This window comes from Stylophora pistillata, chromosome 1 (assembly GCF_964205215.1).
Source record: "Stylophora pistillata chromosome 1, jaStyPist1.2, whole genome shotgun sequence".
NCBI classification, from domain to species: domain Eukaryota; kingdom Metazoa; phylum Cnidaria; class Anthozoa; order Scleractinia; family Pocilloporidae; genus Stylophora; species Stylophora pistillata.
In genome coordinates, this window is record NC_142519.1 from 27,682,351 (window position 1) to 27,707,623 (window position 25,273).

General features: G+C 38.4%; 4 protein-coding genes and 1 long non-coding RNA gene across 5 annotated transcripts; 4 read left to right on the forward strand and 1 right to left on the reverse strand.

The window, feature by feature from the left end:
* The first annotated feature begins 202 nt into the window (after positions 1-202).
* LOC148741947 (uncharacterized) lies at positions 203-1,306 on the forward strand. Its single transcript, XM_088742374.1, has one exon. It carries the CDS (start codon positions 203-205, stop codon positions 1,304-1,306), a length of 1,104 nt encoding a protein of 367 aa, XP_088598500.1.
* A 5,396-nt stretch (positions 1,307-6,702) lies between these two features.
* Positions 6,703-11,563, forward strand: LOC111322759 (adenosine receptor A3-like). Its single transcript, XM_022925925.2, has 2 exons — positions 6,703-7,869; positions 9,607-11,563. The coding sequence occupies exon 1, from the start codon at positions 6,759-6,761 to the stop codon at positions 7,635-7,637; it is 879 nt and encodes a 292-aa protein (XP_022781660.1). The 5' UTR covers positions 6,703-6,758; the 3' UTR covers positions 7,638-7,869; positions 9,607-11,563.
* Positions 11,564-11,567: 4 nt separating this feature from the next.
* On the reverse strand, positions 11,568-13,081 carry LOC111322715 (trace amine-associated receptor 1-like). Its single transcript, XM_022925872.2, has one exon. The coding sequence runs from the start codon at positions 13,038-13,040 to the stop codon at positions 12,105-12,107; it is 936 nt and encodes a 311-aa protein (XP_022781607.2). The 5' UTR covers positions 13,041-13,081; the 3' UTR covers positions 11,568-12,104.
* A 3,476-nt stretch (positions 13,082-16,557) lies between these two features.
* LOC111322761 (melanocyte-stimulating hormone receptor-like) lies at positions 16,558-18,501 on the forward strand. The gene has a single exon (XM_022925927.2). The coding sequence runs from the start codon at positions 16,627-16,629 to the stop codon at positions 17,560-17,562; it is 936 nt and encodes a 311-aa protein (XP_022781662.2). The 5' UTR covers positions 16,558-16,626; the 3' UTR covers positions 17,563-18,501.
* Positions 18,502-21,456: 2,955 nt separating this feature from the next.
* LOC148741948 (uncharacterized) lies at positions 21,457-25,219 on the forward strand. The gene is made up of 3 exons (XR_015990043.1): positions 21,457-21,617; positions 22,495-22,530; positions 23,515-25,219. It is a non-coding gene; the product is annotated as an uncharacterized LOC148741948 (long non-coding RNA).
* Positions 25,220-25,273: the final 54 nt, after the last annotated feature.

Below are 25,273 nucleotides of genomic sequence, written 5' to 3' on the forward strand. Positions count from 1 at the left end.
GGGGAGCGCGAAAAATCCAATCCTTTTGCCATCTAAGCACGAATTTGTTCCCTTGGTTATCAAGAAGGTACATGCATCTGTGAAACACTGCGGATTAAGAGACACTCTTACTACGATAAGAGAGCGATTTTGGATTTTGAGAGGTCCTGAAGCAGTAAAACGAGTGGTCAAGAAATGCGTGATTTGTTTGCGAATCGATGGAATGCCGTACAAGTCTCAGTCAACTCCTGATCTTCCGGTTGAACGAGTGTCTGAAGATCCACCCTTCACGCATGTAGGATTAGATATTGCGGGACCACTAAATGTTGTCAACGAACACGCGAATGGATCGAGCAAAGTTTACTTGTGTTTGTTTACATGTGCGTCGACCAGAGCCATACATTTAGAGCTATGCAGAAGTCTCGACGTACAAGAATTTCAGTTGGCTTTCAGACGATTTGCTAGTCGACGAGGACTTCCTGCTACTATTACGTCAGACAACGCGAAAACTTTCAAGTCTTCAAGCAAAGAAGTCAGAAGGATCACAAGATCCAACGAAGTGTTACGTTACTTTGTGAATGAAAGAATCTCCTGTAACTTCATAATCGAAAGGGGTCCCTGGTGGGGAGGGTTCTGGGAGCGATTAGTCAAAAGTGTCAAGACGCCTCCGAAGAAAGTACTCGGACGGGCAACTCTGAATTTTGAACAATTGCGAACTTTAATTGTGGAAATCGAGTCAGTGATCAATGCAAGGCCGATTACCTACGTCTACGACGACACAAATTCAATCTCTTATCCGTTGACTCCTTCAGATCTTGTATATGGGCGACGTGTCACAATAACACCAAACAGCGCGCATCACGAAATAATCAGTACTCACCAGTCATTGACAAGAAGAGCTCGCCATCATAAGAATTTACTACAGCAAGTTACAACACAATGGAGAAAGGAATATCTCACTAGTTTGCGCGAACAGTCAAATCCGAGAAACAAAGGAAATGTCGCTCAAGAAGTCTCAGTTGGAGACCTTGTGTTGCTCAAAAATGATTCAACGAGTAGAATTCACTGGAAGATTGCAATAGTCGAGGAACTTATTCCTGGAGCGGATGGAAAGGTTCGTGCAGCGATCGTCAAAGTCGGAAACAGCGACAAGCGACCGACCTATTTGAGGAGGGTCATACAACATTTGATTCCAATCGAGGTCAAGTCAAGTATAAACAATGACGACACGCAGTCTATTGCAGATGTTTCAAATCAAGCTGTGCGACCCCGACGTACTGCGGCTGTGATAGGGGAGATCAGCCGTCGACAAATGAACGTTGTATAGTCTATTGTAAATAATTCTTTTGATAAATCTGGACGTTGAAAGTTTCTTACGGCGTGATTAAACTTTGGGGAGTGTCAGATTCTTCGCACATGTTACACGCGGACGCACGTGAAATGGCACGTGTTTTAGCGATTCATTATGTAATGTTTTGTTTGTACAGTGGACCTCATCCTCGGAGACCCAGGGGTTGTGGGTCGATTTCAAGTTAGGGCATGAAAAGCCCCTGGGGACATTGTCTTACAAGACTAGTTCCAAACGGTCGCAGTCGTTCTGCCATCTGATTGGTGCCAGAAAATCTTTGTGTTTTTCTGCCCAATCAGAGTGAAGTGTGCTTTGGAGTCCTTTCGTGTGTTGTAACACGGACAAATATTAATAGCTCAGTTGCTCGCTATGCCTTGGGCCGTGCAACGGAGGATTGCGTGAGGTGAAAAGTTTCAGTCTCAGCACACAATGTAAGAGAAATCGATCAGATTGTCCGCGAAAATCTTACCGGAAATTATACTGAAGAGTTTCGCAGGTATCACTAGAGAACGTGTTTTAAAGTTTGCGAGGTTTGTATACAACACGATGGTTGCAGTCATTGATATGTCGCTTTAAACGTTAACCGAGATTTAAGCTTACATCTTTTCTAGATTTTTTGCATAATTTGCCGTGACTGAAACTTTGCCCATCCCGTGAAGTTATTTCGTCGCACGGGCCTCGCAGGTATGTCGAGCAACTGGCGCTTTAGCCTACGTAGCTTTCTGCTTTCTGTGTGCGCCAAAATCTAATCTTCGCTTTGTAGTAAAGTCGTTCACAATACGGCTTAAGTTCGTGGACGACCTCCTGCAAGCGCTTAGGGAAAGCTTAGCTGTGTTTCCGGTTAGCTAATTAAAATCTGAACAAAAACTTATTAACGAGAACATCGTGGAAAGGAGAGATTTTTTCGGGCAGTTACCGTAGGGGTTTGGAAAGAGTTTAATCTTTCAAACGCTGCCTAGAGTGTTGAAATTCTTGAGCTAAGAAGGCCACGGATTCTCTTCTAGTCCCTTGGTCATCGTCATTTCACCTCTTCTGTCGATTGTTGAAGACCAAGTTAAATACCTTTGATCATTGGGAATCGATCCGATGCTGCTTTCAAAGGGGAAAACAAAACCAAAGACCAAGAAATAATGGATGGAAAGGGCGAGTTTGCTTTATTGCAAATGTCAGCTTAACAGTACAGGATCATCTACCCACATCTTTGAAGCAAAAGTTTCCACGCTTTGCTTTTCTTTTTTTTTTCAAGCGAAGATGAGATTAGATTTTGGCACGCACAGAAAGTTGCGTAAGTACCAGTAGCTCGACATACCTGCGTGGCCCATGCGACGAAATAACTTCACGGGATGGGCAAAGTTTCAGTCACAGCAAATTATGCAAAAAATCTAGAAAAGATGTAAGCTTAAATCTCGGTTAACGTTTAAAGCGACATATCAATGACTGCAACCATCGTGTTGTATACAAACCTCGCAAACTTTAAAACACGTTCTCTAGTGATACCTGCGAAACTCTTCAGTATAATTTCCGGTAAGATTTTCGCGGACAATCTGATCGATTTCTCTTACATTGTGTGCTGAGACTGAAACTTTTCACCTCACGCAAATCTCCGTCGCACGGTCCAAGGCATAGCGAGCAACTGAGCTATTAATATTTGTCCGTGTTACAACACACGAAAGGACTCCAAAGCACACTTCACTCTGATTGGGCAGAAAAACACAAAGATTTTCTGGCACCAATCAGATGGCAGAACGACTGCGACCGTTTGGAACTAGTCTTGTAAGACAATGTCCCCAGGGGCTTTTCATGCCCTAACTTGAAATCGACCCACAACCCCTGGGTCTCCGAGGATGAGTGGACCTTTGATCTAATCGATTGACATTTGAAACTAATTGCTGTACATTAACTTGATCAGTGCTTTTAGCGAGACAAGACTTTCGTCGACACCGACATTTAGGTTAGGTTGTACTGTAAATAGGCACAAATCAGATTAAATCAATTTTAATTACAGTATACGACTCGAAGTTTATTATACAGCTTGAGAGCTTGTAAATTTTTTCATATTTGTGTAAGCTGTACCAATTGTTCTTAAAAAAGTGACGTTTATTCAATTGCTCGATTGAAAATACGAACGGAGAATAAGTCATCTCATCTGTATTCGCTTTGGCAGACAAAACATTCAATCGTTCACTTTCGATTGAATTATACTAGTGGAAAGGTCAACGTCAAATTTTCGATGAAAGGCATGCTTTCTCCTCAGTGAAATTCATTCATGTATAGTTGAGTGTGTAAATAAAGCATCGAATTAAGAAAGTATGCTACGCCCCATTTCGCGCGAACGTATAACGCTGAAGCACGATGTGATGACTTGCCGATGTGAAACCTCGATCACTTTCGGATGAAGCTTCAGACCCAGGATGCTGTTGATTGATCAATTTAACAAATGGAAATACATGGTTTCTCCTCTATCTCCAAGTGTCATGGCAACAGGCCTGCCACCTGCTGAAATATTGACTCGCACTCGAAACAACGGTTTTATCCTAAGGGCGCTGAACTACACTGAACAACAACAACGACAAAAACAACAAGGTTTATTTGAACCGTATGTTACCTTAACTACAACTTACACAAGAAATAAATTAAAATACTTACAGTTGCTGGTCGCCCAAAATAATTAAAGAGCTGAACCTAACTGTGCTGCCTGTTTTAGCATCAACTTATCCTCGTAAACTGTTTTGTAAGATTCATTTAGTAATTTTTTTTCAGTTTTAATTCACGACCTGGTGAATTAAAAGGGTGCACCTGGTGAATTAAAAGGGCGACCTGGTGAATTAAAAGGGCGCACTTACCTACTAGGGAACCAATAAACGTTAAGTCAATCTTGACAAGTATGAAGTATTTACACTTATTATCCAACTACACTCGGTAGAGTGGAAATAACGCCATAGACGAGTACAAATATCACACGGTATTTGTACTCCAGAGAACCGGCTAGACAGGTTTTCTCGCATCGCGCAAGCGAAGAATTGGATTGAAGTTACAAAAAAGAAAAAATGACGGACAATTTGAATCATATTTCTGACAACGAGGAGTCGTAAATACAAGTTTATTAGATAAATCGAACGAGGAAAAATATTTAGACGACCAGGAAATTTCTTCATTTAATGAAGAAAATAGAAACAGCAACACCACAACGCGCCAATTTCTTTCCGCTTCGCATACTTCTGTCACGCACTCCTCGTAAATAAATGTCCGCGGAATTCGCCCGCAGTGAAATAACAATTTGACGTGTTAGATAATAAATAACTTATTAAACGTTTTGTTGTGTAGTATCACTGGTAGTTTTTTACTCGTCATTTGTATTTTGACGAGCCCTACGGGCACAACTCGTAAAAATACTCAGCGATACTACACAACAAAACGTCTAATACGAAAACAAAACGTCTAATATTTATTTGTCGACGTCATTTTGTTTTTAAGTTCCCGTTTCAGTGTTTTTCAAGCATTTCATTTTATACTTCTGATATACAAGAGAGCAGGTTTAAAAACTTTGACAATATTTTTTAAACAAGTCTCCTACATGTAAATTAGAAATTGGACGAGGCAGCACTGACCAGTAGCATTTATTTCAAAATCCAGGTTTGCTGAGCAATCAGAAGGCAAATTTATGACGCATATTCAAATGCATTTACAGAACGGCTGACAAAACAGACAAAGAAACCTTGAATTCGTTCTTTTTTAGTTTTGTACTACCATTAGTTTCTTTCAATGGTGATGATGACAGTAATCTCTAATGAAATTCCTTACGAAAAGTGAGCCTCATGATCGATAATTTACGCCATTTCGTGTAAATATTCAGAATACTCACACATTGCAGTATGTCGATAGTACTTGTGGGTGTAAGTTAAAACATTGAGATGTTCCTAAAACTAGGCCTTGTTCTTTATTTAGCTCGAGAACGCTAACTCTTTGCTCACATATTTTTCCTTAAATTTCCTCAGTTAGGATCAACCCCGCCACCTGTTGAAATATTACCCAGAAGGCACTCTAAACCGCCTCATACCGAAATAGCACAAACACCAATATCGCAAGAACCTATCCAAGAAATTTTTGTGGCTGGTTCTAAACACTTATTTAGGAAACTAATGATTTTTTTTTCTTTTACACTATAGCCAAACTAAGATAAGAAATATTTTCAGACAAGTTAATTAATACTCATTGAGGAGATAACTTTCGATATCAAATCTTATGGAGGAGAGGGAAGGGAAGTCTGGATACCCGGACACTCCCTCTGGATCTGCCACCGTAAAGATTTCATGTTGGAGGCTTAAAAGATTGATTCATTTAATTATGATACAAAAGTAATTAGGTGGGTCTTTTATTAAAGTGAGTTGCACCTTAAACTCGCTTTCCAAATGATTGTCAGGATTTTGAAGGAGATGATTCTCTTATCGCGGATCTTAGTGATTACATCAGGCGAATAGAAGACATGTAAATCATCGCATGCGTGCCCTTACGTAATTGGAAGCTTAATTTTGACGAATTTAAAGTGAAATTATTTGCTCTTTTGGCTGTCTATGATTCGTGTATAATCTCAAATATATGTAATTATTATCCAACTGTGCTTGGTAGAGTACAAATAACGCACGAGACGAGTACAATTATCACGCGATATTTGTACTCCAGAAATATCCGCGTAATTCGCCCGCACTGAAATAACAATTTACCGTGTTGGATAATAAATCTCTTATTAGATGTTTTGTTGTAGTATCGCTGAGTATTATTACGAGTTGTGCCGTATTTTGACGAGCCCGTAGGGCTCGTCAAAATACGGCACAACTCGGAATAATACTCAGCGATACTACACAATAAAACGTCTAATAAGATATTTATATTGCAAGGTGTACCGAATGGCAAAAAAAAAAATACAAATTTTTCATTCATCTATATGATAATAAGGCACATTCTAGTTTTAATTTAACTTTCGTAACGGTCATTTTCTTCTCAAAAAATGCATCACTGCACTCCATGAGTTTTGTAAGTTGACTGTCTGTGGTGACGGCTGCTAACTAAATGGATTTTAAAACGAAACCTGATCCATTCTCCTTAAACTACTACCTTTGGTAACGAAACAAAAAGCTCGTCCTATTTGAAAAGTGGTTTGGGTTATGGTTTTATCCTCTAGCTATCTATATTGCGTGTACAATATCAAGCGTACATTAATACGGCAACTCAAACTGGGTTTCAAGAAAAGCAAGATGTTCAACTCATCTAAATGATAATTAGGTACTTTGTAGTTCTAATTTTCTAAAATATGATTGGTTTGTCGAAAAAAGAATGGGCTCCGTAAAGCAATTATTTAAAAAAGGATGTGTTATAGCGGAAGATTTTCTTTTTCTTCTAAGCCACATGTATACTGTTCCTTTTTAGTTCAAGTATGTTAGAAGAGGATTTCTCTTCAGTGCGAACTTCAAGCCTGATCATCTGTATTCTGAATGCCATTTGTTTCTTTCCAGCAGCGCTAGGAAACGGAATCATACTGATCGCTATTCGGCGGACGCCATCTCTACATTCGCCTTCGAACACGTTCTTGTTTGGTCTTGCACTGACTGACTTCCTCGTTGGTTTAGTGACTCAGCCGTTAAATGTCGCCTCCTCTGTCATTTTCCTTGTCGAAAAGGAAGAAGGTCCAATCGCTCTTACATTAACGTTTGATTTTATTTCTGTTGTATTTTACCTGCATATGAGATATCAAGCTATCGTCACCAACAAAAAAGTCGTGGCGATCGTCGTTTTATGTTGGTGTCTATCCTGTTTATTTGGGGTTATTTGGACCCAGAATACTACAGCCTATTATGTCATTGGAATAGCAAGCGTCGTTATCTCCATTGTTATTGTTTCTCTGATGTACTTTAAAATCTATCGAGTTGTGAGACGTCACCAGGCCCAAATACAATCTCAAGCTCTTGTTGGAATCGCCGCAAAGGAAGCTTCATCGCATTTGCAGTTCGCACGTCTCACTAAGTCTGATGTGAATACGTTTTACGTTTGCTTCATTCTCTTTCTTTGCTTTTTTCCATACGTTTTTACAGCTGGCTTAATTCAAATGACAGGTCCAAGCCTCATCAAACGTATTGTACTGCAATACACAGGAACCATAGCGTTTATAAACTCGTCGCCGAACCCATTAGTTTACTTTTGGCGGCTTCCTGAAATCCGAAAGGCTATAAAGAGATCTTTACGGTGTTGCTACAGCAGACGTGTAGGCGAGCGACAAGAAAGTAAATGGAGGAGTGAAAAAGCTTCTAACACATAGAGAATTCTGCCATCTCTGATATTGAACTAGAGCTCCTCCATCATGATTGTCCGAATGCGCCGAGTTTTTTTTCTTTAAGGCTCAATAATGTGGCTGGTAGACCTTATACGAAAGATCAGCTTCTTTCACGATATTTCAGTGACCAGCAACTGAGTTTGTCGTATAGTGAATGTTTCATTTCTTCTTCTAAAACCTTAGACCATGGAGGAAACATGCAAGATACAGGAAGGAGGTAACGCTATGTTAGCCAAATAGATCTTCCATCATCTATAATAGATCTTCCGTCATAAGTCTAGGTTTATTTACAGCTAATTTATTCAAACACAATTAGATTTCCGCCGACAACTTTCACTTTCTGTCGCCTTATCAGCCAAATATGTAATCGCGAAAGTTCTGCTCACAATATTCTACTACATCCTGTACCATTTTAGGACAAACGCAGCTATTTCACTGTTTGAATCATAAATTATGTACGTATTGACGGAAGGGAAGACCAGACTGGAAAAGATTTGGCCCACAGTCATGAAGTAAAGGCCCTGCACAGCGAGTTCCGTACTTCATGACCGAGAGTCAATATTTTCCCGTTTATTTAAATATTTTCATGCTTTTAAAACAAGTGCGCGCGGTCGCAGGTGAATTTATCTTATCATGAAGACATAACGTCACTGCGCTCGGTCCGTACGTCCAAGCCTTGAGTCAAATATTCATCCATCCACCTCTCTAACTCATGCAAGAAGCACGTATTGTAGAGATATTGATGAAATACCACAGTTACTTTTGTTTGTGAAACGTTATATCTTCACAGTGCGCTGTGAACGTACCATTTAAATTCTCTCAAGATAAGAAATCAATGTCGTCATGGTAAACAATCAACTACTTTTAGTTTTTTTTGACGAGTTTTACAAATGTTGCTAAAATTGAATCAAACCTTTCTCTTTTTAGAGAGGAAGACTTTTCTTGCAATAGGAACTTATGCCTTTATGTCTATAATTGGAGAATATTTTCTGTGAGCTGAGTTTCCGTGGCAGAAGATAGCTGTTTCTAAAAATTGTATTTGACTCAACTTCTTGTGCCTAAGCACGGAAATTTAGAAGCCATCGTATCCAAGGAGTGCGCGAGATATGAAAGACAAAATGCCGTTGAAAATGAATCAATAGATATTTAAGCGTGCGCGAGATACAAAATAAAAAAATCAAGTAAAGATAATTCTAATAGAGTGCGAGAACAAACTAAACAATCCAATGAAAGAGAAGTCCATGAGATACTTCGATCGATCAATTGGCGAACTAAAGAGAATTTAAAAGCGCGAGAGATACTAACTAATCAATCGACCCGAAGAGAATTAAGAGTGTGCAGAAGATACTGACGAGAAAAAAAAACTGACTAAAAAGAATTCTAAGAGTGTGCAAGATACAAAAGAAACAACTCGATTGAAGAGACGGTCAGAGAGCCGGAAATAGAAACACAACAATCCATGAAATAAAGAGAATTCTAAGAGTCTGTCGGTGCGAAATACAAACTAAACAATCCAACATAAAAGATATTTAAAAAGTGCGCGTGCTAACTCAATGGATGTAAATAGTTGGCAGCGATATGTCCATTATGTGTACTAGTATAAAAAAGGAAGGAAACTCTGCCCTTAAATGTATAAAGACAATTATTCACTGTCTAACCCAGAAACACTTAACGCAATAGGGATTAAACAACGCAATGAAACTGAATAGGTTAACATCAATATCGGTGATGAAGCGATTAAGACAATAGATAATATCAAGCTACCGGGCGTGAACTTTGACAAGAATCTAATTTTTAGCAAACATATTAGCGAATTATGCAAGAAGGCCAGTCAAAAGGGGGGCGTTCTCGCCAGGTTGAGAAACTTGGTTACTACGGGGACTAAACTATTACCATATAAAACTGCTAGTAGACCATATCTCACCTATTGTCATCTCATATACCATTTCTGTAGGGTGTCGGATACAAGGAAAGTTGAAAGAATTCAAGAGCAAGCACTGAGGATAGTTTATAATTCACATTCAGAAACGTACGTGAACTTATTAGGTCGTGCTAAACTACCTACCCTTCTGAATAGGAGATTGCAAGATAAAGTTATACTTATGTATAAGGTTAAATATAGGCTAGTTCCTGATTTCATTTGTGACATTTTTAGTCCTAAGTCTTGTAAATATAATTTAGAAATCAAATTTTTTATATTCCTAGGTTTCATTTTGTATTGTATGGTAAACACTCTCTTAGATATATTGGACAATTTCTATGAAGCAAACTGAAAAAAAACATCACTGAAATTAGTAGCCTTTCTAGGTTTAAGTTCCATATTAGACGTAAGGATCTTACCGAACTGATAAATGGTAACAATTGCTCCGCGTGCATAATTTGTACCTCTTAGGTTATATAATCTATAGCTTATTTCCTATCATTAATTAGGTTATTCATCTACGTCGTGTCCCCAATTAGCGTCAGCTAAATACATTGACACATGAATAAAGTTCATCATCATCATCATCGATCAATCGAAGCAAAGAAAAATTATAGTGGTGCACAAAACAATCAAATGAAACAGGATTCTACAATTAACCAAGATGCTAACGAAATAATAAAACTAGAAAGACTGAAGAAAGCGGCGAATACTAACGAAACAATTGACTAAAAGAGAATTCTAAGAGTAACGGAGATACTAACGATACAATCGAACTATAACGCATCCTCAGAGTGAATGAGACATTAAAGAAACAATCGAACTACAGAGAATTATAAGTTCGTACGAGATACTAACGAAACAATCTAACTAAAGAGACTACGAAGAAGGCGCGAGATATTAACGACATTAAAGACTTAAAGATAATTCTAGTTGCGTGCCAGATGCTAACGAAACAATCGAACTAAAGAGACTACGAAAAGTGCGCCATATACAAACAAAATAATCCAATCAAGGAGACAACGAAGAGTGCGCAAGATACTAACGAAACATTGAACAAAAAATCTACCAAGGGTGCGCAAGATACTAACACAACAATCCAACTCAAGAGAATTCTAAGAGTGTGCGAGATACTGACAAAAAAATCCGATTAAAAAGAATCTAAGAGTGCGCGAGATACTCTTGAAAAAATACGAACTAAAGAAAAAACTAAGAGTGCCCGAGATTCTGATGAAAAAATTGGAATGACGAGTATCTTCAGAGTGCGCGAAATAATTACAAAACATTCGAGCAAAAGAAAATTCTAAAAGTGCTTAAGATCCTGGCAAGAAAAATCTAACTTAGTGAGAGGCTAAGAGTGCGCGAGATACGAACAAAACAACCAGACTAGGGACAATTCTCATAGAATGCAAGATATCAACGAAACAATCAGACTAAATTTAATTTTAAGGGTGCACGAGATACTAACGAAACAATCAGACTAAAGAGAATTCAAAGATTGGACGAGATAGTATCGAAAAAATTGGACTAAACAGAAGTTTTAGAGTGCATGAGACAACAAGAAACAGTCGGACTAAATAACATTGTGCGAGATAATGACGAAACAAGCGAATTGAAGAGAAATACAAGAGTGCAGGAGATCCTAAGGAAACAATCCAACTACAGAGAATCCACAGAGTAAGTGAAATACTAGCCAACAATTACAAACAAAGACCCTCCAAATATTGCGCGAGAGGCGGCCATCTAAAAGTTCTTACTATAAAAATATTAATTCAAAACCACATGATCCAACCTTGCAGAGCATTTTTTAATGATGTTAGTCTTTTCAAACTATCGTCGAGCTGTTTTTCTCTTCCCTCGGCATCTCGAGTTAGCGGGTTTCTCAGTACTTCAACCTGTACGCGCGTTGAAGTCATGATAACCTCGGGGAGGAAGGAACAGCTGAATTATACACTTTGCGACCGGATAGAGGGAAATATGTACTCTACACACTGTTCTGATGGCTACGCATGTTTATCTGTGCTTTTCTTTTTGTAGATTTACAATATCTCAATACACTTCTACATTACCTAGCCCGGTTTAGTTATCATTCTGTTTCTGTCAGTATGCTTTAAAAAAAAAAATTGGGTACACAAGTAGTCTTGTCGTTTCATTTCAATTTAAACAATGAATGTTTTACACTTTTTAAACATTATTTCACTCCATCTTTTCCTTTTTTCTTAAAGCTCACGGGCGAGGTTATCGCCACATTAACCAACGTTTTCTTAGTCAGAGATTTTTTCAGTTATTTCGAAATTACAAAAAACATGAATACAATTTTTATACGATAAAACGCATTTTGCAAACTCGGGTTGACGGACCCGCATCATTTGCCATTTGTGCAGTTCTTTGATTAAAGTCAGTTATTGTTTCATACCAGGACGACCCATCTTAAAACAAACTCTCCTTCCTCATATCCTAGATACTGCCTAAGGGTACAGATCAATGTTGGAAATCAGAAATCTCTACATGGAGGTCCGGCAAATTTTCTTTCAAAACCCCGAACTTGTTTTTCTATGCTGCACACGTGCTTGTCTAAAGCAACAACCAAGAGTTCTTTTTATAGCCTTTCGCATCTCAGGAAGTCGCCAAAAATATACCACAGGATTAAGCGATGAGTTTATGAACGTTACCGTCCCTGTGTATTGCAGTGCAACAAATTTGGTGAGACTTTGTCCTGTAAATTGAATTACAACGGCTACACATGCATATGGCGAAAAACAAAGAAACAGAATAAAGCAAACGTAAAACGTGTTTATGGCTGATTTCCTGAAACGGGCGAACTGCAATGGCGATGACGCTTCTCGTCCGATTCCGACTCGTACTTGAGATTGAATCTGGGCCTGGTGACGTCTCACAACGCGATAAATTTTAAAGTACATCAGAATAATGACTGTGAAGGAGATGAGGAAGGTAGCGATTCCAATAAAGTAATATGCGATAGTGTTCTGAGTCCACATAAATCCAAAAAATGCGGAGAAAAACCAACATAAAATGATTACCATTACGACTTTTTTCTTGGTAACAATGGCTTGATATCTCATATGCAGGTAAAACACCAGGTACCTATCTACACTTATCGCAGTTGCTATCATAAAAGACGACGCAGATGACACAACAGAGAGGACATCAAACGCCAAAGTGATTGGTCCCTCTTCATCGGAAACGAGGTACATCACAGTAGAAGCGACTTTTAATGGCTGAGTAACCAAACCGACCAGAAAATCCGTCAGTGCAAGACCAAACAATAACATGTTTGAAGGTGAATGAAGAGATGGGGTCCGCCAAATGACGATAAGAATGATTCCATTTCCAAACGCCGCTGGAAATGAACAAATGGCATTTAGAGCGCAGTTGATCGTTCTGTAAGTTTTTAATGTGGAGATGTCGTCATCCTGGATATTTGAATCAAGATGAACGGAGGACATTTCTCTTAAACAGCAAACTCGAGAACGTTTAACGTCTTCGATTAAACCACACTCCTCACACATGTTCAAATAAGTATATTCTATAATCCGCACCTATTTTCTAATGTACCAATGACCGCTAAGTAAATTTTATAGACAAACATAAGTTATCATTTCAAAATACACTTATTTACAATGTGGATTACTTTTTTGTCAGTTCCCATTTAAGTTTTTTAATACATGAAGCATTATACATGACATGAAATGTAGGAAGAATAAAACTATATCTTCCGGTGTTTCAAAACACCGGAGACACATCATAAATTAGGGATCTTTCAATTCGAAACTCGAGAATGAAGAGCAATTAGTAGTCAAAGTAATGGTAAATTTTCGAACGCACTTATATGATGGCTGACAAAACAGCTTAAGAGCTCGTAAATTTTTTCATATTTGTGTAAGCTGTACCAATTGTTCTTAAAAAATTGACGTATATTCAATTGCTCCATTGAAAATACGAACGGAGAACAAGTCATCTCATCTGTATTCGCTTTAGCAAACCAGAGCAAACAAAACATTCATTCGTTCACTGTCGATTTAATTGTACTAGTGGAAAGATCAACGTCAAATTTTCGATGAAAGGCATGCTTTCTCCTCAGTGAAATTCATTTATGTATAGTTGAGTGTGTAAATAAAGCATCGAATTAAGAAAGTATGCTACGCCCCATTTCGCGCGAAGGTATAACGCTGAAACACGATGTGATGAGTTGCCAATGTGAAACTTTGATCACCTTTATGAAACTTCAGACCCAGGATGCTGTAGATTGATCAATTTAACCAATGGAAATACATAGTTTCTCCTCTATCTCCAAGTGTCATGGCAACAGGCCTGCCACCTGCTGAAATATTGACTCGCATTCGAAACAAAGGTTTTATCCTAAGGGCGCTGAACTACACTGAACCTAACAGTGCTGCCTGTTTAAGCTTTAACTTATCTTCGTAAACTGTTTTGTAAGATTCATTTAGTATTTTTTTTTTCAGTTTTAATTTACCACCTGGTGAGTATCACTAAGTTGTAATAAAGACCAATATTTTCCCACTAACACCCTACTCTACAGCATGCAATGAAAAAATGGCGTGCAGTGGATCAGATCGGGACTTCTTAAAGTAGAGAAATCGTCATACTGGATTATCAAATCAAAATCAGCGAACAACGTTTGGTTTAGGCAAGCCTTCTGTTATACATTTCCCTTTGTTAGCAATGGATGCTGGAATAAATTTGTTCTGCAAGGCGCACTTACATTCTAGGGAACAATAAACATTAAGTCAATCTTGACAAGAATGAAGTATTTACACTTATTATCCAACAACACTCCGTAGAGTACAAATAACGCCATAGACGAGTACAAATATCATGCGATATTTGTACTCCCCAAAACCAGTTGGACAGGTTTTTTTGCATCGCGCAAGCGAAGAATTGGATTGAAGTTACAAAAAGAAAGAAGTGGTGGACAATTTGAATTATAATTCTGAAAACGAAGAGTCGCAATGGCTGGCAAATATAGATACAAACTAGACGACCAGGAAATTTCTTCATTTACTGCAGAAAATAGAAACAGCAACACCACAACGCGCCAATTCCTTTCCGCTTCGCATACTTCTGTCACGCACTCCTCGTAAATAAATGTCCGCGGAATTCGCCCGAACTGAAATAACAATTTGACGTGTTGGATAATAAATAACTTATTAGACGTTTTGTTGTGTAGTATCGCTGGGTATTTTTACTCGTTATTTATATTTTGACTCGCCCTACGGGCTCGCCAAAATACGGCAAAACTCGTAAAAATACTCAGCGATACTACACAACAAAACGTCTAATACGATATATTTATTTGTCGCCAACGTCATTTTGTTTTAAGTTCTCGTTTCAGTGATTTTCAAGCATTTCATTTTATACTTCTGATATACAATAGAGCAGGTTTAAAAACTTTGTCAATATTTTTGAAACAATTCTCCTACATGTAAATTAGAAATTGGACGAGACAGTACTGACCAGTAGCATTTATTTCAAAATCCAGGTTTGCTGAGCAATCAGAAGGCAAATTTATGACGCATATTCAAATGCACTTACAGAACAGCTGACAAAACAGACAAAGAAACCTTGAATTCGTTCTTTTTTAGTTTTGTACTACCATTAGTTTCTTTCAATAGTGATGATGACAGTAATCTCTAATGAAATTCCTTCCGAAAAGTGAGTCTCATGAACGATAATTTACGCCATTTCGTGTAAATATTCAGAATGCGCATACGTTGCAGTATGTTGATAGCATTAAAGCTTTAGTACTTTTGGGTGTGAGTTAAAACATTGTGATGTTTCCTAAAACTAGGCCTTGTTCTCTATTTAGCTCGAGGAAAATAACTCTTTTCTCACGTATTTTTTCTTTATTTTCCTCAGTTACGATCAACCCCGCCACCTATTGAGATATTACCCAGAAGGCACCCTAAACCGCCTCAGACCGTAATGGCACAAACACTGCTATCGCAGGGACGTATTCAAGAAATTTTGGTGGCTAGTTCTAAACACTTATTTAGGAAACACATTTTTTTTTTCTTTTACACCATAACCAAAATAAGATAAGAAATATTTTCAGACAAGTTAATTAATACTCAATATTGAGGAGATGACTTGCGATCTCAAGTCTTATGGAGGAGAGGGAAGGGGAGTCTGGATCCCCGGACACCCCCTCGGGATCCGCCACCGTAAAGATCTCATGTACGTTGGAGGCTTAAAAGATTAATTTATTTGATTATGATAAAAAAGTAATTAGGTGGGTCCTTTATTAAAGTGAGTTGCACCTTAAACTCGCTTTCCAAATGATCGTCAGCATTTTGAAGCAGATGATTCTCTTATCGCGGATCTTAGTGATCACATCAGGCGAATAGAAAACATGTAAATCATTGCATCCATGCCCTTACGTAATTGGAAGCTTAATTTTGACGAATTTAAAGTGAAATTATTTGCTCTTTTGGCTGTCTATGATTCGTGTATAATCTCAAATATATGTAAATATTGCAAGGTGTACCGAATGACAAAAAAAATACAAATTCTTCAATATATCTAAATGATAATAAGGCACATTCTAGTCTTAATTTAACTTTCGTAACGGTCATTTTCCTCTCAAAAAATGCATCACTGCACTCCATGAGTTTTGTAAGTTGACTGACTGTTGTGACAGCTGCTAACTAAATGGATTTTAAAACGAAACCTGATCCTGATCTCCTTACTACTACCTTGGGTAACGAAACAAAAAGCTCGTCCTATTTGAAAAGTGGTTTAGGTTATGGTTTTATCCTCTAGCTATCTATATTGCGTGTGCAATATCAACAGTATATTAATACGGCAACTCAAACTGAGTTTCAAGAAAAGCAAGATGTTCAACTCATCTAAATGATAATTAGGTACTTTGTAGTTCTGATTTTCTAAAATATGATTGGTTTGCCGAAAAGTGCATGGGCTCTGTAAAGCAATTAATTAAAAAGATATGTGTTATAGCGGAAGATTTTCTTTTCCTTCTAAGTCACATGTCTACTGTTCCTTTTTAGTTCAAGTATGTTAGAAGAAGATCTCTCTACAGTGCGAACTTCAAGCCTGATCAACTGCATTCTGAACGTCATTTGTTCATTTCCAGCAACATTTGGAAACGTAATCATTTTGTTCGTTATTTGGCGGACGCCAGCTCTACATTCGCCTTCACACACCTTGTTGTTTGGTCTTGCACTGACTGACTTCCTCGTTGGTTTAGTGACTCAGCCGTTAAATGTCGCCTCCTCTGTCATTTTCCTTGTCGAAAAGGAAGAAGGTCCAATCGCTCTTACATTAGCGTTTGATTTTATTTCTGCTGTATTGACTGCGGCATCTTTTATGATAGCAACTGCTATAAGTATCGATAGGTACCTGGTATTTTACCTGCATATGAGATATCAAGCTATCGTCACCAACAAAAAAGTCGTGGCGATCATCGTTTTATGTTGGTGTTTATCCTGTTTATTTGGGGTCATTTGGACCCAAAATACTACAGCCTATTATGTCATTGGAATAGCAAGCTTCGTTATCTCCATTTTTATTATTTCTCTGATGTACTTTAAAATCTATAGAGTTGTGATACGTCATCAGGCCCACATACAATCTCAAGCTCACGTTGGAATCGCCCCAAAGGAAGCTTTATCGCATTTGCAGTTCGCACGTTTCACTAAATCTGCTGTGAATACGTTTTACGTTTGCTTCATTTTCTTCCTTTGCTTTTTTCCATATGCTTGTACAGCTGGCTTGATTCAAATGACAGGTCCAAGCCTTACCAAAGATATTGCACTGCAATACACAGGAACCATAACATTTATAAACTCGTCGCTGAACCCATTAGTTTACTTTTGGCGGCTTCCTGAAATTCGAAAGGCGATAAAGAAAAGTCTAGGATGTTGCTACCACGGACGCATTGGCTGGCGACAAGAAAGCAAAGAGAGGAGTGACAAAACTTCCAAGACATAGAAAATACTTCCAACTCTGATATTGAACCAAAGCTCCACCATCATAATTTTCCGCATTCGAACTCTGTTTTTTAAAGTTGAATAATATGGTCGTGTAGACCTTAGACAAAAGATCAGCTGCTTTCATGATACTCAATGACCAACAATTGAGTTTGTCGTTTTAAATGTCTTCAGCTCGAATTTTGAAATTTCTGACCTTGGGGAAACTTGCAGGAAACAGATAGGAAGTATACAAGAACATTAACACTAAGCTAGTGGAATAGATCGTTATCTTCTGAAATAGATCTTCCGTCATTAGATTACGTTTATTAACGACTAATTTATTCAAACAGACAAAGTTAAGTATCCGCCAGCAACTTCCACTTACCGTGGCCTTATCAGCCAAAGTTTTGACGATCGCGGAAGTTCTACTGACAATAATGAAAACCGTTTTTTTTTTTTGGGGGGGGGGGGGGTAAAAAGCACATCCCAGTTGAAGAACCGAGATTGTAACGTTGCCTTAATTTAAAAATGCTAATTTCGTGATGTACCGAAGTTTGTCAATTTGTCACTTGATAAACTAACCCCAAAAATTTTCATTTTTGTAAATCACATATTGTGATTTTATTTTCAGCAGAATCAAGGTAAAATATTTTGAGAGGTGCCGTTTTAGCAATGAAGTTTCCATTGAAAATCGAAGTGTTATAAAAATTTTAAGGTAAGCACTGAGCTTTTCGGAAAGTTGTAGAAGTTCTTTTTTAATGTAAGTAGCGATATTGTTGTGGTGTTGAATATGTACTTATTATTTTGTACTTAATTGCAAAAAGGCTGTCGAAATATTTAAACAGAGAAAAGATCACGATATGAAAATTTCTAAAATAACCATACATGGAGTTTAAATGAACGAGAAGGCATTTCTTTTCTAGTTAAGTCAATAAAATAAAACAAAACTTTATTGCAACATGGTAGCTTATTTAGCCCAAAGGCTCATATCCTCAGGGCCCCTGCAACTTAAAAAATTACAAGAATCTTAGATACATTAAAAAATTGGATAAATCATTGAATAGAATAAAGGCTGATAGTTTCTAAAGAAACTGTTTGGGGCTGCGTCGGTGGGGGTAACGAAATAATTTCAATATATCAACAAAGTTGAAATGGTAACTTGGCCACCGTTACGATTATAAAAGCTGACGTTTCGAGCGTTAGCCCTTCGTCGGAGCGAATAGAGGAATTGTGGGTTGTGAGTGCTTTTAAAGGCAGAAAATGCAGCTACGTGATTGGTGGGAACATGGCAACGAGAAAAACACGAATAAATTAGTGGAATGAAAAGCGTTCGTTGATACCGGTGGCATTTAGACTGCCGGTTGGAAAGATGAGCTTTTGTTCAAGAGTTTTACGGCTTTCCATGCTACCTAAGTGTAAGGAAAGACCGCAGATTACCATATGCTGCTTAGAATGATAAGGTAAATTAAAATGTCTAGCGACTGGTTTCGATGTGTCCTTGTCATTCCTCTCCACGTCGCGAAGGTGTTCTCGGAATCGGTCACCTAGTCTTCTGCCTGTTTCGCCGATGTAAATCTTTTTGCAATAAGTGCAAGTTATGCAATAGATTACATTGGCGGAGGTGCACGTGAAGTGATCGGTGATCTTAATGGATCGTTTGGGTCCTGATATTTTCTTAGTGTTGTGAATGAAAGGACACGTTTTGCCTCGTGCACGAGCGCATTTAAAAGTGCGTGGTTGGTCATTAGTCTGAAAAGATCTTCTGACCAAAACATTGCCTATGTTTTTGTCGCGTTTGAATGAAATGAGCGGAGGCTGCGAAAAGATAGTGCTTGTCTCTGGATCGTTTTGAAGTAATTTAAAGTTTTTAATAATTATGGATTTAACTGAGTGGTTGTGAGGGTGAAACATGAGAGTGAATAGAATGCGGTCGGAATCTTCCTTTTGTGACGCTTCTAGTGCTGAATGTCGATCAATAAGTTGGGCGCGGTGGTAACCCGCTTGAACGACAGAATCAGGGTAACCACGTTTATCGAAAAACTGGCACATTGACTCTGATTTGTGGTGGAAATCAGAGTCATCACTTCACAAACGACGAAGTCTTAGAAACTGAGAAAAAGGAAAGGAATTCTTAACGTGACATGGATGTGAAGACGAATACAACAAGTAATTATGCGAGTCTGCAGGTTTGTAATGCACACTAGTGCACCACAAATCAGAGTCAATGTGCCAGTTTTTCGATAAACGTGGTTACCCTGATTCTGTCGTTCAAGCGGGTTACCACCGCGCCCAACTTATTGATCGACATTCAGTAATACAAACGTCACAAAAGGAAGATTCCGACCGCATTCCATTCACTCTCACGTTTCACCCTCACAACCACTCAGTTAAATCCATCATTCTTAAAAACTTTAAATTACTTCAAAACGATCCAGAGACAAGCACTATCTTTTCGCAGCCTTCGCTCATTTCATTCAAACGCGACAAAAACATAGGCAACTTTTGGTCAGAAGATCTTTTCAGACTAATGACCAACCACGCACTTTTAAATGCGCTCGTGCATGATGCAAAACGTGTCCTTTCATTCACAACACTAAGAAAATATCGGGACCCAAACGATCCATTTAGATCACCGATCACCTCACGTGCACCTCCGCCAATGTAATCTATTTCATAACTTGCACTTATTGCAAAAAGATTTACATCGGCGAAACAGGCAGAAGACTAGGTGACCGATTCCGAGAACACCTTCGCGACGTGGAGAGGAATGACAAGGACACATCGAAACCCGTCGCTAGACATTTTAATTTACCTAATCATTCTAAGCAACATATGGCAATCTGCAGTCTTTCCTTACACTTAGGTAGCACGGAAAGCCGTAAAACTCTTGAACAAAAGCTCATCTTTCAAACCGGTAGTCTAAATCCCACAGGTATCAACGAACGCTTTTCATTCCACTAATTTATTCGTGTTTTTCTCGTTGCCATGTTCCCACCAATCACGTAGCTCCATTTTCTGCCTTTAAATGCACACACAACCCACAATTCCACTATTCGCTCCGACGAAGGGCTAACGCTCGAAACGTCAGCTTTTATAATCGTAACGGTGGCCAATTTACCATTTCAACTTTGTTGATATATTGAATTTATATTGAATAGGATATCTGCGCAAAAATTAAAGCGAGGCTCTTAAATTATATTTCCCTCTATACGAGTAGGTGCCCCACGCCAAGAAGTTTATCTCAGAGATATATTAATATTTCCGGAAAAATAAATTTTTCCTCCCCTCCTCCCCCAAACGCGATGAATGGGGTCACAACAACGCTAAAAGATAGGCCACTTGGGCCCGATCCCTGTTTCAAAGATGTTGAGTCTTCAAAAGTTGAGTTGTCTTTTACAGTTTGGAGGTTCAATTATTGCCCGTTGGCCGTCTTTTAGTTTCTTGAACCTTTAACGTTTGAAGATTGACACCAGTAATACTAGATTCGAATTCGGTAAAAGACATCTGGATAATCGAGGTTCGACTGTAATTTTTTTCCATTCGTGCTTGCAGTATCCAGTCCACCATTCCGACAAATTGCAGGTCAGTTTGTGCATGCGTACACCGCTTAGCAACGCCACGTGTTTGTAGTTGTCAGGAAGTCCGGTTATTAAAAGAATGCATTATATACAAGCGGTTGTTACAGTGCAAATACCAACCCATCTAACTAAGTCTATGAAATAAAACAAAAGGCAAACTTTCTTCAGCCACTTTCATGTCGTAAATGTATTGTTAGTATTGAACAAAACAGCGCTCGGCACCTGGTGCAAATAGCCTCGAGTCTTATTGGTCCGTTTTCAAGAAAAAAATGTTGAATCACGGTAGTAAGAAACGATTGTGTCCTCTACATTCTACTTCCTGCAGAGGAGTTCGAAATACGTTGAAAGTTCTGCAGTACATGCGATCCTTTCAAGTCAATAAAAAATCAGTATAGGCGTACCGACTGCTACTAGCGGAAACTTGTGATGAATGGAGCAATGGAAGGGACTCAATCCGGTGAAATGTTCACAATTCATTTTCTTCGTTGTACGCTGGGTAAGCAGAAGGTTTACTGGATCTGATGGTTATACTTTAGACTGAAATAAATAATGTAAAAAGCAAGAAGTGAATGATAACATATAGATATCTCGGTATTGAAACATCCCGCACCCCTCAGCAAAATTAAACAAGGAAGGAATTGTCAGGAGGCTCCTATTCAGTCTTCGAATAAAACAAGAAATTTAACCAGTCGACAAACGTCTGCTCTTGAGTTTTTTCGTGAAAAAAGTTCTAAGTAAATTAGTAAATGAGAATAACAAAGGAGATATGTTTGGTCAGTTTTACAGTTTCATTTTTGTTTCGATGCGATACAAAATTAATATGAAAGCAATTAGCCTCAATTGCGGTTTTAAAATGGTATGGCCCTTGTCGTTCATGACTGTTGTGTCTTGACGCATGGTGAAACACCTTTCAGACGTGTTTGGATCAAAAAAGATCAGCGACCAACCTCCTAAAGCTACTGTGACAAGGTTTCTCTCGGGAAATACATAAGAAAAGCTTTGCTTTGAATCATAAGATACTTGATAACCGTTCAATTTTTTGGCTGTGGGTTAGTAGGTATAAATTTTTCCACTATAGAGGACATCATGCGCCTCATCTCTCCGAAACGGGGCGAACATTTTATTTCCAACGCCAAAAGGCCTCTCCATTTCCTTTTTAGATCGAATCAGATTGAATTCAGCGATTGCCACACAGTCTCTACCGACCGATCATCTTCTTGTTCGAAGTGCTATTTTCCATTATTTTTCATTTCTTCTTCTTTTCTTCCATTTTTTCTTAAGAACTGGAGGGCAATGTTAAAGGTTTATATTACTTTTTATAATATTTCTGCAATAACAATCGATACACAATTTTTTCCCTTTCTCTTTTCAAGTTATCCTTCCTTGGGTGATGCAGTTGCAAGGAACAGGTGAGACAGTGTAATTCTAATATTCAAATTAATATAAAATGTAATTCTGACTAATTCATAAAAGTAGTCAGTCAGCGACTGGTTCTGGGAAGTACTAGTGATCAGCTTGTTATTTTATTCAGAAAAAAAAAGGAACAAATTTAAAGGATCACAATCCTATTACTCTGATTTCTAGAATTTATGGGTTTCCGTTTTATGAATATTTGCTCCACGCAAAGATGGACACTTATATAAAGCAAAACCAGGGCGCAGAAGCTGGTGATACCGCTGCGAGCTGACTAAAGTCATATCGAGCAGTGTGAATTAATTATTTGTATTGGGAGCACGGCAGAAAATTCTCTGCAAAAATAAACTTTTAGCATGCTGATGCCGCGTCATAATCTATGACTATACGAGGTGTGAAGTATACAGACAAGTGACGGGAAACACAGAAATAGCGCGGCAGTTATTCGGAGATAAATACTTATTTTATAAACCTAACATGAATAATGAAAACCATTTTCGAGAATCTGCTCCCCAGAAGTAGGATGCACAAGAGACAATTTAATCTATGGAATATACGAGGTGTGAAGTATACAGACAAGTGACGGGAAACACAGAAATGGCGCGGCAGTTATTCGGAGATAAATACTTATTTTCTAAACCTAATCTGAACATGAATAATGAAAGGTATTTTCAAGAATCTGCCCCCAGAGGTAGGCCGCACAAGAGACAATTAGGAATGCATTCGAAGTAAGGAGTAGTCGTAAAGGGAACCGTGCTCAACTTAAAAGGTATTATACAAAAAACCTTGGCTGAAACACAATAGTGATCGTTTAAGTTTGAGAGACTCAGACATTGGCTACTCACAGGAAGGATGTGTTTCTTAAAATCACATTAAACTGTCACTTTGAATGACATTCGTCTATCTATAACCTACTTAAATGAATAACTTTTACATTAACATAGGTAATTATGGTTTTATCAAATGAGTTGATATTGCAGATTGGTCACCGTCACTGAAGAGTTTCAAAGCTGGCGTTTCGAGTGTCGACCCTACGTCAGAGCGGATGGAGGAATTGTGGGTTGTGTGTGTGTGTTTATACAACCAGGACAAAGAGGATGTCGGTTGCCGTTCGGTTGCCCCAAGCAATGCCATCACGTTTACCTGAGAATAATTCATTTAAGCATTGAGCGCCCTTTTCTGAATTCTCACCGTTTATAAGGTGTGAAGAATTCGCCAAATAAGCGCGGTATATTAAATTGCAAGCTAGCAAATGCGAGCAAAGTTCCAAATGTAAACCGGGTGGGCTCAAAGAAACCATTGAAAACAAGGAAGGAATGGTTGATTCTATCATGCTTATTATGTGGGAAAAATTGCTTCCTTTCCTGTTCTGGCTTTAGATAACGTTTCTCTTGTTTCAAAAGGCGATCGCACTTATGCGTCTTTTAAAGAGCATGGACGGTAACGTATGTGCACACAAATAAGTAAAAAGATGTGGCTTAATATAAAAGATTTTAGTTCATCCGTTCCTTCGTCATCGTGGATTGGTTTTTCGTTATATTTTCCGAACCTGCATCACTTTGTTATGGGCAGATCTGGATGGAGCCTAGGGACCACCCCCCCTCCCTCGCCACATGTTTTGAATCTATTCTTCTTTGATAGTAAGTCTTTTGAGTCGATGTTGATAAGTTGTTTATATGCAGTAAAGTTGCAAACTTATCACAATTTTTCAGTCTTCTTTTTCCGTCCGTGTAAATTTTCTTTGTCGGGTGTCTTTTAAACCCGTTTTTTTTTTTGCGTCTAACAGTCGGCTCTACCACCAAAGAGCAATTCTTTTCCAAACCTACAATTCCCCATTCTTAAAACTTCTTCTGTCCAGCCTTGCGAATTAGAATTTCCCCCAGAGAAATCTCAGTCATAATGTCAGTCACACCTCCATTGCTGACCCGCTGGTTCCATTTTATTGTCATTGCGGATCAAGGGGGGTCGTCACTGAATTGTGCGCACCTTCCTGATTTGATGATGGTTCACTGTCCACAACCTTGCACCAGCAACCAATGATAAAACAGTAGTTTAAACTTGGGTCACATTTGTTTTTTTAATGGTCAATTCAGGGAAATCGAAGACCCTTTTGTTGCTATCCTCAAAAGAACGCGATCTTGCTTGGATATACGCGTCTGCTATACATTTACCAAACAATAACTAGAGACATAATTCCCAAGAAACTCAATGAGGTGTCACATTTCTTGATAAGACAAAATCAGTGAGGAATTAAGTCTACAATTTGAATTCATATGTGACTGATTTTCACGCTCATTTCCTTGCAAGCTTACTGTAAGCAAAGAAGGAAATTTTAGTACAAAGAAAATGTCATAAAAAAAAATTTAGTGTGTAATATAAATCTGCTTCTTCGATATATTCAGTAGGTGTGTTTGTTTTGGATCTTTTTGGACTTTGTGTTTGTTTTGGAATGCCCAGCTACAAGATATCAGCACCATAACAAGTCGAGTTTTAGTACTGTAGAAATGTTTGATCTTCTAAGAGGCGAGCAAGTGCAGTGGAGCTGTATAACTCCGGTACAAAGTTAGTGCCAACAGGCCGGCCAGGTTTCTTTGAAGTCTGAGACAGCGATTATAGGACTACATCCTTACTTGACTTGACGAAGGATCTGATAACAATGTTTACACAGTCAAGAAAACACACTGCTACCATAGAATCGACTGCCTTTGAATTTTATTTAAAAGAGATTGTATGTAATAA

Bases quoted from the DNA above. Each gene is read 5' to 3' on its own strand.
- LOC111322759 (XM_022925925.2), top strand. From the start codon at position 6,759: ATGTTAGAAGAGGATTTCTCTTCAGTGCGAACTTCAAGCCTGATCATC.
- LOC111322715 (XM_022925872.2), bottom strand. From the start codon at position 13,040: ATGTCCTCCGTTCATCTTGATTCAAATATCCAGGATGACGACATCTCC.
- LOC148741947 (XM_088742374.1), top strand. From the start codon at position 203: ATGCCGTACAAGTCTCAGTCAACTCCTGATCTTCCGGTTGAACGAGTG.
- LOC111322761 (XM_022925927.2), top strand. From the start codon at position 16,627: ATGTTAGAAGAAGATCTCTCTACAGTGCGAACTTCAAGCCTGATCAAC.